The sequence below is a fragment of the Alligator mississippiensis genome, chromosome 1 (genome assembly GCF_030867095.1).
Source record: "Alligator mississippiensis isolate rAllMis1 chromosome 1, rAllMis1, whole genome shotgun sequence".
Taxonomy (NCBI): domain Eukaryota; kingdom Metazoa; phylum Chordata; order Crocodylia; family Alligatoridae; genus Alligator; species Alligator mississippiensis.
In genome coordinates this window covers 138,189,309-138,205,564 of record NC_081824.1, presented here as the reverse complement: position 1 = coordinate 138,205,564, position 16,256 = coordinate 138,189,309, and the positions used below count along the sequence as shown (strand labels likewise).

Here is a 16,256-nt window from a genome sequence, read left to right as displayed (position 1 = left end):
CAGTGTACACGCTTGCTTGTGATGCCAGCTCAAGGTGGAAACTCTGTCCTATAGTAGAAACTCTGCTACCAACTTTGCGAGGCCTTACATTCAACTTAAAGGCATTTCGTTGTGCGCCTTCCTGTAAAACTTTTGAACACCACATCTGATCAATCCCACAATTTCAAGAAATACTCTGGGCAACAGTTGCCAAAACCCTGTTGATTGTGATGAAAATCAGAAAACTGAAACAGGGCACAGACTAGCAGAGCTATAGCTTCCAGCACCTATGTAATTATTTCTAGGTCAAACAACTGGCTAATGGCAGCACTCTATCTCATCCCTGTCTGAAAAGGCTTAACATGTGAAAACTCTGAATGACTTACCTCCTGGACAGAAGGAAAACAAATCATAATGGAAGGAAGTGAGAAGTAGGGCTGTGTACCCAACCTTTATCACAGAGGGAAGAATGAGGGGTTGAAATAGAGAAGGAATATGGAAGGCACACAGAAACATCTGATGACAGTATCTGATAAAGTGAGCTCCAGCTCACAAAAGCTTGTGGGGCATGTGTGTAAGGAGAATGGAGGACCTCAAGAAACCCCTCAGCTGGCAGAAGCTACACAGTGCCAAACCCTTTCCCAGATATTAGGAATACCCACCAGATACTTTCATATAAAAAGTGAGACTCACCAGGCACCTGCATTGTGATCAGTTCCAGTGATGTTCTCTTGCTTTCCCTGATTTTTCCTCTTGGTGGATCAAACACTTTTTTCTCTCCAAGCCAAAGGAGTGAAGTGTAACACCTCCAAAACTAAAAACCATGATTCCCCTCAAATTGCTGTAACATGGTGGAAGATGAAGAAATGGTTTAAATATATAAAACTAAGTAAGAGCTTGCTAGGCCAGGTGGAGCATCCAAAATAAGTGGATATTTTCTCCCAAGAACCACACAACGCTCCCTTCCTGGAAACAAGAAACTCAGAAAATAGGCATTTATTCTGTAGTCATATAAAAATACATTTCTTATTTTTAATGTCTCTGGGCTAGAAAGAAGCACTTGGAGCTGTCTAGTGCAATACGGCTTCAATCCATCCTTGACTGTAGACTTTAAAATGGAATCAAATGGAAACCAAATTCCCAGTGTGTGAACAGGAAGTTTTGCTCAGTGCCTTTAGTGAAAGATCAAATGTAAGAGGTGGTATCTTGATGTTTCTTTTTCCTGCCATTTTTACTGGAGAGACTGAAATAACAGGAAAAGAAAAAAAAGAAAACAGTTATAATTCTATTTACTGTCAATACGCATTCATAATGCCATCCCTTTTTCTTGTGTACTGAAGCAGATAAGTAAAACAGGGCAGAATTCTATTTCACTACAGGGTCATGTAAATGACCCATAGGTAATTTTTAAGCATCTAATATAAGTCAATCAATGACATTTTACTTTTTCTCACAAAACTGCTTGAATTGTGGCTGGGCACCTGGGGCAGCTGCCACACATAGGGGCAGCCATTTTTCTGGATCCACTCCCAAGTCAGTACCCGGGACAGCTGCCCTGATTACACCACTGCTCTATGAAACTATGTTTGCCCCTTCCATGTATGTTTGAAAGCAACTGAATGCTGCACAGCAACATGTCTAAGTCTATTTATACTCTGTTGCTATAAAATCTACCATGGATGCAAAGAAGCGCAGTGGAAACCCCCCCAAATTGTAATTAATCAAAAACCATAACTGGTGACTGTTCGATACTGCTGTGTAGTATGATGCAGTGGCGGGATATATGGCAGGTGCTTGGAGAATAAGACTCCAGCAACAAGAATGTCCTGTGTGCCTGCTGTGTATCCCACCACTATGCCAAGTTGATGTGGCACTTCATGGTGTCCAACACCATCTGATGGTCAAGGAGCATCTATGTGGAACACATAGAGGCAGTACGTGGACAGTGGCATGGGACAGTAGCAGTATGTGAACCCTACCAGACCATGGGCTGGAAATGATGCAGAGGGAACCACCTGACTGCCACCTCCCTGACTCCACACACACACAAATTGCCTTCAAGGGACTTTTAATCCTGGACTGTTCCCTACCCCCACAATTGTATACTGCATGTTGTGATTTGTAACTGTATGTGCTTTCCAAATCGTCTCCCTATTACAATACAGTATTGTTGTGTGGGATCTCATACATTCTTTGCTTTGCAAGTGTCATGCCCTCTCCCTCTCTTTCCCCCTTCTACCCTCCAGGGCTTAGCTGCTTGCATGTTTCATATGTAGGGACCTACCAAATTCATGGTGGAAGCAGGCTGTGTGGTGGCTTCTTTACTCTTTAAGTTCCCCCATGCACCCCCCACACCATTGCTGATTGGCTGAGCGACCCCAGTGGCCTTGCTGTTTCTGGCTACCAACCAGGAGGCAGAAACAGTACCTGGTTTAAAACTGTGGTTTTTGCCTCCCTGCTGATCAGGAGCAAATGGAGGGTCCCTTACACCAATCAGTGAGGGGGGGCATACAGGGGGAACCTTCAAGATTAAAGGAGCCACTTCACAGCCCACTGCCACCATGAATTCGGTAGGTCCCTATTCACATGCAACTTAATTGGTTCCCACCCCTACCCACATCATCTGCTGTGTAGCCTCTCTCCCCTGGGTCTTTCTATATTTCCTTGTGCTTTGAACTTTGTCATTTGAACTTTAACATTTTCTAATAAATTAAATCTGTTCTTAAAAAGAAATACTTAGCCAGGACAGGCCTAGGTTTTAGGTTGACCTCCTCCTGAGGGGTGCTGCAAGTGAAAAGGAGTGGAAGGGGCTGACAATCATGTCTGTCCCACAGTTTGGATATTAGGGAACCTTGCTGGAACATAGGAACTAAATGTTCTGACTCCTGAAGCTAAAGCAGGACTAGAACCCAGGCTCCCTATGGCCTGACCAAATGCCCACCCTGTCTAACTTCACAAAGACAAGCTCCTATTGAGTCAAATAGTCCAATGCAGCATCCCTTACTCAGGGAAAACTCACAATAAGTTAAATGGGGTTTTGCCTAAGTACGAGCTACTGGTATGTTCAAAGAGTTAAAAACAAATTTGGAATAGGGTTTTCCTATTATTTGTGTAAGATGCATACAAATTAGCTGTCTCCTTATGACAAAGGAGCTAGTTTTCTATAGAAAAAGCCAGTTTCCATTTGTATTCATTCTTTTTAATCCACTTGCCACTGAAGAATTGAAAAATGCACCCGTCAAATCAAATTACCATGTGGATGTATTTCTGAGCCCTATTAAGGTGTTTACTCTGATGTTGTAAGAACGAACTACCATGGGATGATATGATTTTGATTTATGACAACGGATGGGAAAAAAAACACTTTCCAATTCCTCAGAAAAATCATATCAGTGCAACACTGAAGCAGAGGCGCATCATACCTCGAAAGCTGTTCCACATCTTCCACTGTCTCTGGTAAGGAGATTCCCTTTGTCTCAGGCAGAAAGAATACTAGGACCCCACAAACAGTGGCAAGTATACCTAAAAAACAAATCAAGAACACAAGCTAATATGCTGTGTTTCTCATTCTAGGGACTGACCACACAGGGAAATTTACTTGGGGTAAAGCAAGGTGAGACTCTAAAGTAAAATATCCATTCCTAGTTAATTCCCACACAGGTTCAGTAATAGCTATTCTAGAGCAGGGTTACTGACTATGTATACATTTTTGGACATTCCATAAAAAACAAAGCCTTTTATTTTCTATGAACCGTCCTTACATTTATGGATAGTTGGCAACCCTTCTCTAGAATAGCTATTACTGAACCTGTGTGGGAGTTAACTGTTTTTTATGGATGGTCCATACATTTCTGGACAATAAAGTCTGTAAGAAAAAAATAGGCTTTCTGTAAAAATATTAAGTAACTGAGAGCTTGATTGAAGATCCCCTATTGGAAAGAAACCAATGGCAAGTGTTGATGGACAGCCAGAGCAGAGAGGCACCCCCTGGTGTCTGAGTGGAAATGCTTCTGCAGGGAGCATTCTCTTAGAGCTTTGTAGTCCATGGGAGCCTCTATAGCCCTTCTCCCCCTGAACTATGTGCTGCTGCTGCTGCATCCCATTTCTTGCCTATAATGCTGCTGGTTTCAAGTAGGTAGACAGTCTTTCTTTGGGAGCCTGTGCCAGGATGGGGAGAGCAGGGGCAGCAGGAGTAAGGCTGGAGGGTGGACTGGGGGTGGCAGCATGTTATGGGGTGTGGTTGGGGGCATCAGGATGTGACAGTAAGCAGGGGATCCCTGGGATGGAGACACCATGGTGTTGCTACAGTCAAGCAGGGTTGCCAACCCAAGAACATTTTTTTTCTGATAATCTGCAAACTTTTTACTGACAACCAAACTTTATTTTACTATGGTTGGTGTTAAATTCCTAAATTTGAATCCAGCCCTTGCCCAGAGCCTTGCAGAAGGATTACATTTACATTATGTAAAACATATGGCAATAAAATATATGGCAATAAAAAAGCTTGGTTATCAGTAAAAAAAAAAAAAAATGCCTTGGGTTGCCAACACTGAAGTAACTCCTTCTGAAGTTCTGCAATATCTCCTTGTGTAAACCAGGCCTCAATTTTAGGATAGTTTTATGGAACAGAGTAAGAGAAGGGTAAAAACACCTGAAGGTGTTCTCAGAATAAGTAAAATCAGAAGTTCTGTTTTTCTCCCATGCCTTGCATCTTGCAGGGAGAAGAGACTCATTTATTTCACTAGAAGTAGAATGCCACCATGCTGATTTTCTCTCATTTTATAACATGCTGCAAGATGGGAGAACATCAGCTCCTCCTACTGTAGCAGAAAATCTGAATACGATGGTGTAACCAGGCACATCTGGACACCCTGATTGTTAAAAAAAATATTAATTTAAAATTAATTTTCTATCTTTCCTTTTTCACTTGCTACCTCAAATCCCCTTTAAGTATCATTCTCTTTCCTCAATTTATCCTGTTCAGTCTACTCTTTTCCAAGTCATTAAAAATGGTTTACATTCAGACTCTGGGTTTCCCAGTAAAAGGAAATATTTTTTTCTATCCAATTAGCGTGCAGAATTCATTAGCACAAGATACCACTAGAGGGCAGGAGCTCAGCAGGATTTCAACTCTATTAGAAGTGTAGCCACAATTTTATTATTGTACACTAAAAACCTCAAGAAGTTCTTTACAAGGAATATAAATTCTCATGGCTTAAGGCATAAGCCAAACACTGACTGCTGGGAATAAGCAGAAAAACTGTTGAGATGTGTGGTTTCAGGGTCGGTGCCTGTAGATGTGCAGGGAGGCTACTTCAATGCACTGTAATCACAGTGCATCAGAGCAAACTCTACTAATGAAATCTTCTGGAGCATGCTAATTAGTGTGCTCCAGCAGCCTCCGTGTCTCATGTATCAGCATCCCCATGCTTCAAACGGCAGTGGGGGCACTTTAACTAACCTCGATGAATGAGCTTTAGTTAAAGTGCCCCTGCAACCATTTTAAAGCACAGATGCTGACACATGAGACACTGCGGGCATCTTAATTAGAGTGGTTCCAAGAGTTGCACTAATTAAAGCACTGTCCCCCCTAGAGAGGCATGTAAAAATGTCCCCTGTGATTAGACGATCCAGATGCAGGATTTTTTGCACTTAGCCCTGAAAATGTCTGGAATTGATCCCTGTTGCTAATAGGACTCTGGATTAAATGGACCAACGTTCTGAACCAGTATCTTTCTACTACCAACCTACCCTACGAGATAGTAAGCGAGAGAACAGCTGATCCTCAGCCAGATTCTCAGCTGGTGTAAATAGGTGTCACTTGATTTCTACAGAGCTGACACTGATTTACAACGGCTGCGAATCTGGACTCTGTTGTTCATTTTGTCTCATGATTGATCGTCACATATGAAAATTACCTTGAAAATGTGAAAAAACACATCACTACACAAGGCTTTAATGATGCATTTTCAAGAACTTAGGGTGGGAAAAGGACAGTTTTTTCCATGAAACTGAAGACTGATTTTCAGAAGGACAACACCGTAGTGGGAATTCCACAAGGCATGGGGGGTGGTTGAGTCAGTCAGAAGGCCTTCACCAATGTGATGCCGCAGCAGACAAAGCAAATAAAAATCTGGCTTGCATCTACCGATGCATCTCAAGCAAGACCCAAAAAGTCTTCCTCTCACTTTACTAGGCCTTGGTGAGGCTGCAACTGGAGTACTGCATCCAATTCTGGGCTCCACACTTTAGAAAGTATGTGGAAAAGCTTGAAAGAGTCCAGAGGAGAGCCATGTGCATGATTAGAGGTCAAGAGAGTAGGCCCTATGAAGGGAGGCTGAGAGGCATGGGGTGACTTGGTGGCAGCCTATAAGTATACAAGGGGTGTGCATCAGGAACTGGGAGAACATCTGTTCAACAGGGCACCCCAAGGGATGACAAGATCTAATGGTCACAAACTGCTGGAAGACCGTTTTAGACTGAACATAAGGAAAAACTTCTTTACCGTCTAAGTCTCCAGAGTCTAGAATAGACTCCCCCCAGAAATGGTACAAGCACCTACTCTGGATACCTTTAAGAAATGTTTAGATGCCTATCTTGCTGGGGTGATCTAACCCCAGTTGACTTCCTACCCCTTGGGCAGGGGGCTGGCCCCCATGGTCTCACAAGGTCCATTCCAATCCTAATGTCTGTGAAATCTGTGAGACCTCTGGATCTCCATCTGCTCAGATAGCTGGATGCACATGCTGAAGTGGCAGTTTCAGCCCCACCTGAAGGATGTAGCACATGCTCCACATTCAAAGGCATGTTAAAGAAGTTATTTTCTATCCATTTTACATTTTAAATTAATTCTTACTGAAAATGATTAGCGGTAGCTCCAACCAGATGGCTGCTAATCGGAAGAGCAGGAACGGCGCTATGAAGCCGCCTATATCACACAAACCTGAACACAGGGAAACACCAAAGTTTCTGCAAAAGAAAGATAGTGACATTCATTTCAGAGGGATTAAGGAAAAGAACCAGTAGGAATGTAATCCGGAGGATGTGATGCCGTCATCCAAAATATTCTCACTCAAACACATAACATGCCCTATGCAGTGGCTTACATTAACAGACCAATACATTAATTCCACCTAGTACGCTCATGAGAAAACAGAGGTTCACTGAAAAAATTATCTATGGAGTCCAGAGTGGGAAAGAGCTATTTTAAAAGAATGACAGCAGATGTAAATGCCAGATTCTATTACTTAGAACAGGGGGCAGATTCAGCCCATAAAGTGCTTAGATCTAGCCCACAACAGCATAGGGGATCAGCAGCAGGCAGCTCAGCCTGGCACATCCCCTCATTCTGCTCCATGCCATGCTGCAGCATCCACCCCACTGAGAGGACAGCCACCACCCCTTCTTCCCTTCTACAACATGCGTTTGCTTACTGTCACCACCAAATTCAGCCCTTCCCACTACATTTGGGGATTGGAGGCATGCAGCAGAGGGAGTGTGGTGTGTGACTGAAGGCGGCAGCAAAAAGCCTGGGTGCTGCAAAGATGGGGTGCTGGGGAGGCCAGTGCCAGTGAAGGGGAAGTGGCAGCCTGTAGCAATGGCTGGGTTACCAGCGGTGTTCCACTGAAAGGTTGCTTGGAAGGTTGCTGACCCCTGACTTCAAACATTAGATTTAGCTGGCTAATCAAACATCTTCCTCAATAGGAGTGCTAAGATAGGGTTACCATATTTCCAGTTTCAAAAAAGAGGACACCCGTGTATGTGTGTGTGGGGGGGCGGGGTAATATGATTGTGGGGGGGGAAGTGATATGCCCGTGCCCTTCCCCTCACTCCCAAGCTATAGGCCCCCCAGCCCTGCTGCTGCCCCTCACTCCCAACCCACAGTACCCCACCCCACAAACCATGCTGATGCCCCTCAGTCCCAACTTGCAGCCCCCCTGCCATCCCTGCTGATACCCCTCACTCCTGACCTGCAGCCCCCTGGCCCTGCCTGTGCCCTGCACTTCCAACCCACAGTCTCCTGCCTACCTGATGCCCCTCACTCCCGACCTACAGCCCCTGCCCCCTCCAGCCCTGCTGCCCACACAGTTGCCCACTGGCCCCTGCCCCCTTTTCCTGCTGGAGGGTTAGGCAGCCCAAGTGCCAGCAGGCACCACCCCCCCCCCAACACACACACATGCGTGCACACTCCCCAACCCCTGGCCTTACCTGCCTCCAGCTGCCAGGGCTTGTGAGCACATGCATGTGATACCCCTGCCCCACTCCCCCCACCCCCAAGCAGCTCCTTGCTGGAGCAATCCAGGAAGTGCTGAGAAAAACTTTGATGCTGAGCAGAGGCAGAGCAAAATCCTGGACATTTGTTGATATTTAAACAAAAACGCCTGAACAGAGATGGGAGGACCCAAAAAGAGGACATGTCCGGGAAAACCCAGATGTATGGTAACTCTAGCTAAGAGATTAGAATTTCTTCCTCTGTGGAGTATTTATCTTAAATCAGCAGACATAAAACCTTGCTGCAATCATATATTTAAGCTAACCAACATTGAGAAAAAATGCTCTTGGCATAATCCATTTTTTTCAAATGAGGCAAATGAGTCATATTTCCAAGATGCCATGCTCAGTACTCTAAAGCACAAGACTGTTTGGGCTCAGGTAAACCAGAATTATATTCTTCACTTCACCCCTGGCTTTCTGAACAACCTGGGGAAAGTTCATTTACTTTCTCTGGGCATGTCCTGTTGAGTGCGTATGTGCAAAAGCATGCATGGGACAAATAGCAGAGGCACATGCTATTTGTCCCTGGGGACATCCCTGCACATGCACTCTGGCAAGTGGCAAAGTGACCTGGGTGGGGTATGGGAGGCTGGGGCCAGCACAGGTCCTGGGGGCCTCCTAGAGCAGCAGAAGTGCCGAGCTGGCTACTCAGAGCCTGGTGGGCAGCCAAAGCATAGTTCTCGCCAGCCAGACTCCAGTTTCCAGCAGCACATGCTGCTGCTGCGTGTGCCTTCTATTTCCAGCAACGTATTTTTTTGACACCAGGATCTCCTAGTATTAAAAAAAAACCCCATTGCATTGCAAATTACTAGCGCAGTGAATGGATGCACACGCGCCGTGTGCAGTTTGCGGTGCCTCAAACAGGTTTGAAATGCTGCAGACTGCATGTGTATGCTTGTTGGGATGCACCCTCTAACCATGTTCAGACAAGCATGGCCATGTGGTATGTGGTGCTGCAGACCATTCAGATGTTTCCTGTGCTGCTACCTTGCAGTGGGGGGGGGGGGGGGGGACCCAGGGGTTAAAAATCCTGCACAGAAAAAAAATTGGGGTGGCACACGTGGGGACAGTGCGCATCACCCAAAACCAGAGCTTGGCTGGCCAGAGCCACACTCCGGCAGCCAGCCAGGCTCCAAGCTGCAGAAGCAACTCAGCTGCAACTTCCCTGGACCCCAGAACCCCAAGTAAAGCTGCTGGGGCCAGCAACTGTGCTAGCCCCAGCCTCCACTATCCAACCTGGGATAACCTGCTGTGTGCCAGAGGACACATGGGACAACTAGCAGGGGCACAAGCTATCCCACTGCTAGTTGTCCCCAGGAAAGCAAACATCTCATTTGAACACGGTCTCTGTGTCTTTTTACTAGTCTTTAAAGTGCTGCTACCCAATTAATTTCCAAGATTTGGGAAACACTTATCAAATGCTTTCTATTACACAGACATGTGGCTTCTGTGTTTCCTAAACCATTAGCTTTCTAATTTTATCTTTAAAGACCATTTAATCTGTTGTAGTACACAAAAGATCTTCCAACTTAATCTCAACAAGTGAGAATCATAAAAAAACAAGAAGAGAAGAGGGAGAAGGGAAAGAGTACAAGGATAAGAATATGATTACAATGTCATCCAGTTATTTAACAAAGAAATGCACATACTATACACACACACACACACGCACACACACATATGTATGTGTGCATATGTATGATTTAATGCATGGAAAATAAGTTAGTTTAACACAGTGGTTCTCAACCTTTTTAGACTCAAGATACCCCTTGGAAAATGCCAGGCCTTAGCTTTCATTCATTTTTGACTGCAGAAAAATAATAGAGAAATTCTTCTGTTGCAAAGAACTCAGAAAAACTACAGTGGGTTAGAATGTTTTTGACACAATGGATTTCTATTTGAAATCTCTGGGTTAATTTAGTGAATCATGGGTAGTTGTTTCCATCCTGCAACACCCTTGAAAGGATCTCCCAAAACCCTGGTTGAGAATCACTGGTTTAATAGATCTATTTTCTTATTGGGTAAATTTTCTACTACATTTTACCTTTAGGGCCAATGGAAGTGCATTTAACTTGTCTATTTCTCTATCAGGCAGCAGTTCAGAAGGGGTTAGCTGCATTGATATATAGACTGTAGATTGCTGGATAGAAAATGCATTATTTGAGGAGTGTGTTCTTTTTACATGGCTTTGATTAAATTGTAGTTAAAGTGTAATTTGTCTCCCCTTGGTAGCATGTAATAATATACTTGTAAATTAATTAGAATTTGTTAAGAAATGATGGAGACACTGGCATGAAGACACTATTTAAGGTTAAGTCATATTTAGCACTTAAAATAATAGATAAGGAGACTGAGTTTCCTAGCAAACAAGTTACAATCAGATTAAGCCTGATGACAGGCACATTTTTTTAGAAAACTCTTGTTATGTAAACACATTTAATACTACTGAAGGCAAGTTCCTTAAATTGAATATAGTTCTTGGCTGTGGACCTATTCCATTTACCTTAATGTTGTAGGATACAATTCACTGTTCACAAGGTACACAATTTCAAAGGCCATGGTGATTCCCAGTCTTCCCAGTGTGGCTACTGAGGTTTTCAACCACTTGATATCTGTCAATAAGGTACATTCAAAAAGAAACCTTGATGAAATATGCTTAACTGTGTCAGTTGGGTATTCTGTGTCTGATTCTGATCTCACTTACATGGGCTTCAAATTGGTACCACAGCACTGGTTTTATCTCAGTTCATTCCTGGTTTGCATGGATGTAAGTAAACAGAAGCAAACACCAAAGTCCCTTCATGGTTAGTTTTGAAGTGGAGCAACATCCACAAGACACAAGGGACAAATAAATATATGAAGGCTGCTTCTAAATTTGAAGAGCAAGAAGATATTAAAATAGCCACTAGCAGCATCACTCCCATATAGCCATAGGTACAGGGAGAATTCTCATTCTGGCTAGATAGCAAGCAAAGGACTTTTCCAAGAAGAGTGAGATCCTAAGATTTAGTGACCAAGTTTTGGCTTTTTTTTTTTTTTTTTTTTTTTTTTTTGACCAGTACTAGGGGTCTTTCATTGAAAAGTTTTCAAAGAACATATTCTTCATACAACACAATTAGACTAAAGAACTTCTTGCTACAGAAACTGAGAAAAAGGCTCAAAAAGCATTTCAGTGGCCAATACAATTACCCAGAGTTATAATAGTTGATGCTAACAAAAAGTTCAGAAGATCATACTGAACTTTGCAGCTTATACTGATCTCAAGTAGAAATGATAATGACTCCTAATATATGGGACAGACTAAGTGGCCTCTGCCTACTGCTGGGGTCTTATACCTTTCTCTGAAGCTTCCGCTGCTGGTCACTGTCATAGTCAGGGCACTACACTATTCAGCCCTTGCTTCTCATTCAGTCTAGCAGGTCCTACTTTCCTATTCACGTGAAAATTAGCCCCAGAGTCCTGTCATCAATAATTATGTCAGAGCAACTCTGGGGCAGCTGCAAACACAATGGGAATAGAAAGGGCACCACAGCTGGATATTAGTGTATAGTGGTATCTGTGGGTTTTCCTTGTGCCAGACCGCTCTGAAGATGATTCCAGTTCGGAACAAGTAGCGTCTAATGTCATGTATGACTGTGAAACATGGTTGCCAAGCCTTACCATTACATCCACATGCAATCTTTTGCTACAGGCTAGCAAGGTTCAAGAATACTGGCTGCTGCGCTAGAGTGCTATCATTACCTATACTCCCCGCTTTTTAAAATTCCCCTGCTAGACTTCCTAAATTAAACTGTAATCTGAGTTAGAGTGAATATGCATCCTACCCACACCTGCCTCCCAAACAGAGCTGATCAAAACATTCTCCTTTGAAATTTAACATACAATGATTTTTCTACTAGAGGTGGTTTTTCAACAATCTCATAAATTTTGTAAGAGAAAAAGTATATCCTTGTTATGAAATGTTATAGGATGGTTCAAAACCCTTAGAGAAGGGATAATAATTGTCTATTGAATTAGATTAAAAGTTAGAGTAATTTTAAGAGAACCATAGGAAATGTATGGAGATTTCTACAAATCCCTGGCTAATCCTATAGAATCTTCTCTGTTAGGGACTCTATCACTAATCCATGAAAAGAATGCATCTATTTTCTGCATTTTGCTTTCAGAAACTGTTGGATAACGTACATGCACAGCACTGGAGGCAGGGGCCAGAATCCAGGGCTTCCCCCCTCCCAGGGATTATCCTCACTGAGCTACAGAATTAGGTTCCCTGTTGCTTGTTCTCCCTTTCAGCCCATGACTCTTATATTCCTGGCTGCCTCCAATGGTCCCAGTACAGTAGAAGGGGTAGAGGGGCCTTTCAGCCCTGCTGTACCCACAGACTGGTGGTCAGAGCATTTTCCTGGGAGGCTGAAGATGTATGTTCAAGCCCCTGATGGGCAAGGGAGAGTCTAGAATTCAGGTATTCCACTTCCTAGGCAAGTGTCTGAATTATTGGCCTATTGGTTGAAAGGGGATTGGGTCTTCCTCCTCCAGTGTGAGATGAAGGTGTATTACAAATATGGACACACTGTTGCTTTGTCAGGGTCTCAAGTAGATTAGAATGGGATTGCACGTGTGAAAGCCACCTAAACACCACTTTAGACATTCTACCTAACAGGTGGAATAGAATATGATCTCTGGTGTTATTTTAAAGTAACTTTTGAATCCACGTCTTAAAAAAGAGGCTAACTGTGATGAAACTGGTCTGACCATGGAACTTATACTGTACCTGCAAAACGCACCAGATTTCTTAAGCTAATACCTTGGAGGTGACAGACAGTGGCTTTTCACAGCTTCTTTTTGAGAATATCTGCCTGCTACTTGTTGTTCTGTATTTGCTAGAGCTGACAACACTAAAGGTAGTCAGTATTCACCACATTGTCTGTCCTGCTGCTGATGTCCTCAAGCAGGGATAAGCTTTTCTGATGCTAATTTAACATCCAGCCAAGCTCAGCTTTGAGGTAGTCTGAAGGCATCTGCATAGTCATGGCAAGATGCCTTGTTCTCTGACCACTTTCTATATACAACACCTCTGAATGCTCCCCCCGAGAGGTACACTTTGCAGAAACCAAGTATATTGAAGTCACCACACTTGTGAGATATCAGTTTGTAGAAAATAATCCATCTTCAACAAGGCTGGAGCTACATCCTCTCCCCATTTGCACTACCAAGTGGTGATTTCCCTTGTGGAGGAAAACCCCTGTGTAGTGCATGGTCAGGATTAGCTAGATTTATGCTACCTGCTCCTGGATCTGCACCATGAGAGGGATTGGATGGGTCAAGCCGGCAGCAGGCAGAGCAGAGAGTGGAGTGACCTGTTACTCTTGGCAATGGCAAAGTTTTGGCACCAGATAAGCCAGGATTGAGCAACAGGAAATTGTATACTATAAATGGATTAATTTCTTTTCTTAGGCATTGGTTTATTTGGAGGTGGCCCAATAATCTCTCTCTCCCATCTAAAGTATTCATTTTTAGCTGTATAACTAATATCTTCCCCACTACAGAGTGTATTATGCCCTTCTTCATGCACTGGAGAGTCCTTTGGTTAACAAATTTCTGCAGGTGCCCATTGTGCAAGGAACTGAGCTTGATGGCCCGGCCCATGGTGTCCCCTCTAGTCCTATGTTCTGGGGCTTTCATTATCTGTCTTTTAATACACTACAATTGGCTTTTTACTTTGATCCACAGCTGCAAAATCTTTGCATGGCTTTCTCCTTTCTAATCTGGGATAAATCAAAAACCTTGAGAACCTAAGGAAAGAGTTACCTTCTGGTAAGAACGCAGTAATTAAGCATGCCACTCCTGCCACTATATTGCTTATCACAAAAGGGAGGCGTCGACCAATGCGATCGATTGTCAGTAAAATCAAGAGAGCTGCAGGTAATTCCACGGCCCCCGAAATGAAAAAGTCAAGGTAGAGGTTTCCTCCTGCAATTCCTAGGCGCATGACCAGCCCTTGGTAAACCAGGGCACTTGTGAACCTAAGCAAAAGAAAAGAAAATGTTGACTGTAAGCAGCTGGCTTGACTCTGAAAGGCAAGGATCACAATACCAGGATAAAAAAAAAAAAAAAAGATTTGAAAACAGGATAAAATGGGGACTTACCAGGCATACATAAGAATCAGTGTGTATTGTCTCATCCGGGGAGTTCGGACCAGATCAAAGAATGAGGGATTAGTAACCTCTTCATTGATAACTGTAATCTGGAGAGGGAAAGCAGGCCTCAGAATCAGCTGTCAGTAAGTAGGAAAGGGCACCATAGCTTGCTTAGTACAAAAAAATGGTATTCATGGACAGTCAAACAGAACTAGGTGATTTGATTCAAAATCCCTTTAACTGTTTTTAGCACAGTGGAGCCCCCCACCAGCTATGTGGGAGGGCTTATAATTTAAAGCAACTGTTGATTTTTCAGCTACTTAAAGACTTTTATGATGCTAATGCACAAGTCAGAAAAATACAGCTTGATTTTCAAAAAACGAGTTGAGTTTTCAGCACTGGCCAGCAGAAGAAAAAAGTTTACTCATAAATGGAGAAAAGCTGACACGCAAGTCCCCTAAAAACAATCAACATGGCACCCCCACAATGCCAACTCCACAGTTATTTCCAAAGTGTAACTTTAAGGGTTACTGAGAGGAGACGTTTGAATGAACGTTCACAGACAAACAATGGCATTGTGGTGAGTGACAGCAAAAATAAAAGGAATGTGGAGAAGTAAGAATGAGCTGGAGAGAGCAAACAACAGTGACTGGGGAGTTTTTTGTTTGTTTTTTCGGTTTTGATAATGTAACTCAGTAGCAAGAAGGGAAGTTGAGAAAAGGAAGTGGCCAAGAAGTGAAACGAAGGGGAAGGAAACATCCCAAAGATACACTTTGGTCCGAGTTGAACAAAGCATTTGAAGAAGTGCTTAGATAGTTGAAGTCAAGGACTTTCCAGAGTGTACACTCTTCTACAGGGTACAGCATATATAGGACTTGGCCACGGTCTCAAAGGACGCATCTACACGTTTCCCCGCTACATTGCCATACAGCATGCTACAGTGATAGAGCGATCATATAGGGCTACTTGTGATTGGCAGCTAAGGAAGTACTAAAGCATGGCGCTGTAGCAACATTGCAGTATGGTAACATGTAGATGCGCCCAAAGTGAATCCGCAAGAGAACTCAGCAGTAAAACCCTGGAGATCTGGCTGAGATTTCCAATAAGAGCAAGGGAATTAGCTGCGCATCTTCAGCGGCTGAATCCCCTGAACAGCTCAGACCACATATCTCCTGTTTTAGCCATTCAGTAGCAATTATTAACTCTTTACAAAACACAAATCAAACCAGGCACAAGAAAATATGGAGAGAGAGATGTGGATTGTGAGAAGGGAGAAAGGAGCCTCTTTCCCATCTGTGCTATGAAGTCGTTTTAATTTTTTTTTTTGTAATGGCAAAACAGAGCCAAAGGGAATGGAGAGCCATAATGTTCAGTGACAAGAATAGTAAATAGGACCAAAGGGTATTGCCAGGTAACTTGATTTTTGTTCAGCTAAGAACACATGCATGGATTTTCTTTATTGTATTTATTGTTCATATCACAGTTATAACCTAAACTTTTCAGCAAGATAAAGAGAACATGAGATCTGGCATTTACTGTGTCAGACCAGAACTCTATCTTGAACTGTATCCTTTGTCTCACACTGGCAGAAAGAGGGTATGTTTAAGGTTTTTCCTCTGTTCCTCTCCCATTTGCAGGTTTTGACTGGACGCATCAAAACACATCTTCCAGCAAAAGACTGTCCAAAAACCTTGGACTATCCTGGGCCTCTTTACCATTCTCTCCCACCATTGCTAGGAGCCATTTGCTTCCCCCTTTATAGAACCTTTGCTTCTCTTTCATAACCAAGCTAGAAAAGTCCTGCAACTTTTGCTTCAAGATTTGGCTTTTTTGGTAAACTAGGATTGGTGGGGCATGGGGGAGGTC

At 43.3% G+C, this 16,256-nt stretch overlaps 1 protein-coding gene across 1 annotated transcript in view; it reads right to left on the bottom strand.

The window, feature by feature from the left end:
* Window positions 1-946: 946 nt before the first annotated feature.
* Window positions 947-16,256, bottom strand: part of LOC102573065 (solute carrier family 22 member 3) — a 66,940-nt gene continuing 51,630 nt past the window's right edge. Inside the window, exons 6-11 of the mRNA XM_006275804.4 lie at window positions 14,400-14,497; window positions 14,062-14,276; window positions 10,757-10,865; window positions 6,836-6,948; window positions 3,402-3,501; window positions 947-1,222 (exon numbers count right to left, since the gene is read on the bottom strand). Of these exons, the coding sequence (XP_006275866.1) occupies window positions 1,165-1,222; window positions 3,402-3,501; window positions 6,836-6,948; window positions 10,757-10,865; window positions 14,062-14,276; window positions 14,400-14,497 (693 nt within the window). The 3' untranslated portion in view covers window positions 947-1,164. The remainder of the gene's footprint in view (window positions 1,223-3,401; window positions 3,502-6,835; window positions 6,949-10,756; window positions 10,866-14,061; window positions 14,277-14,399; window positions 14,498-16,256) is intronic.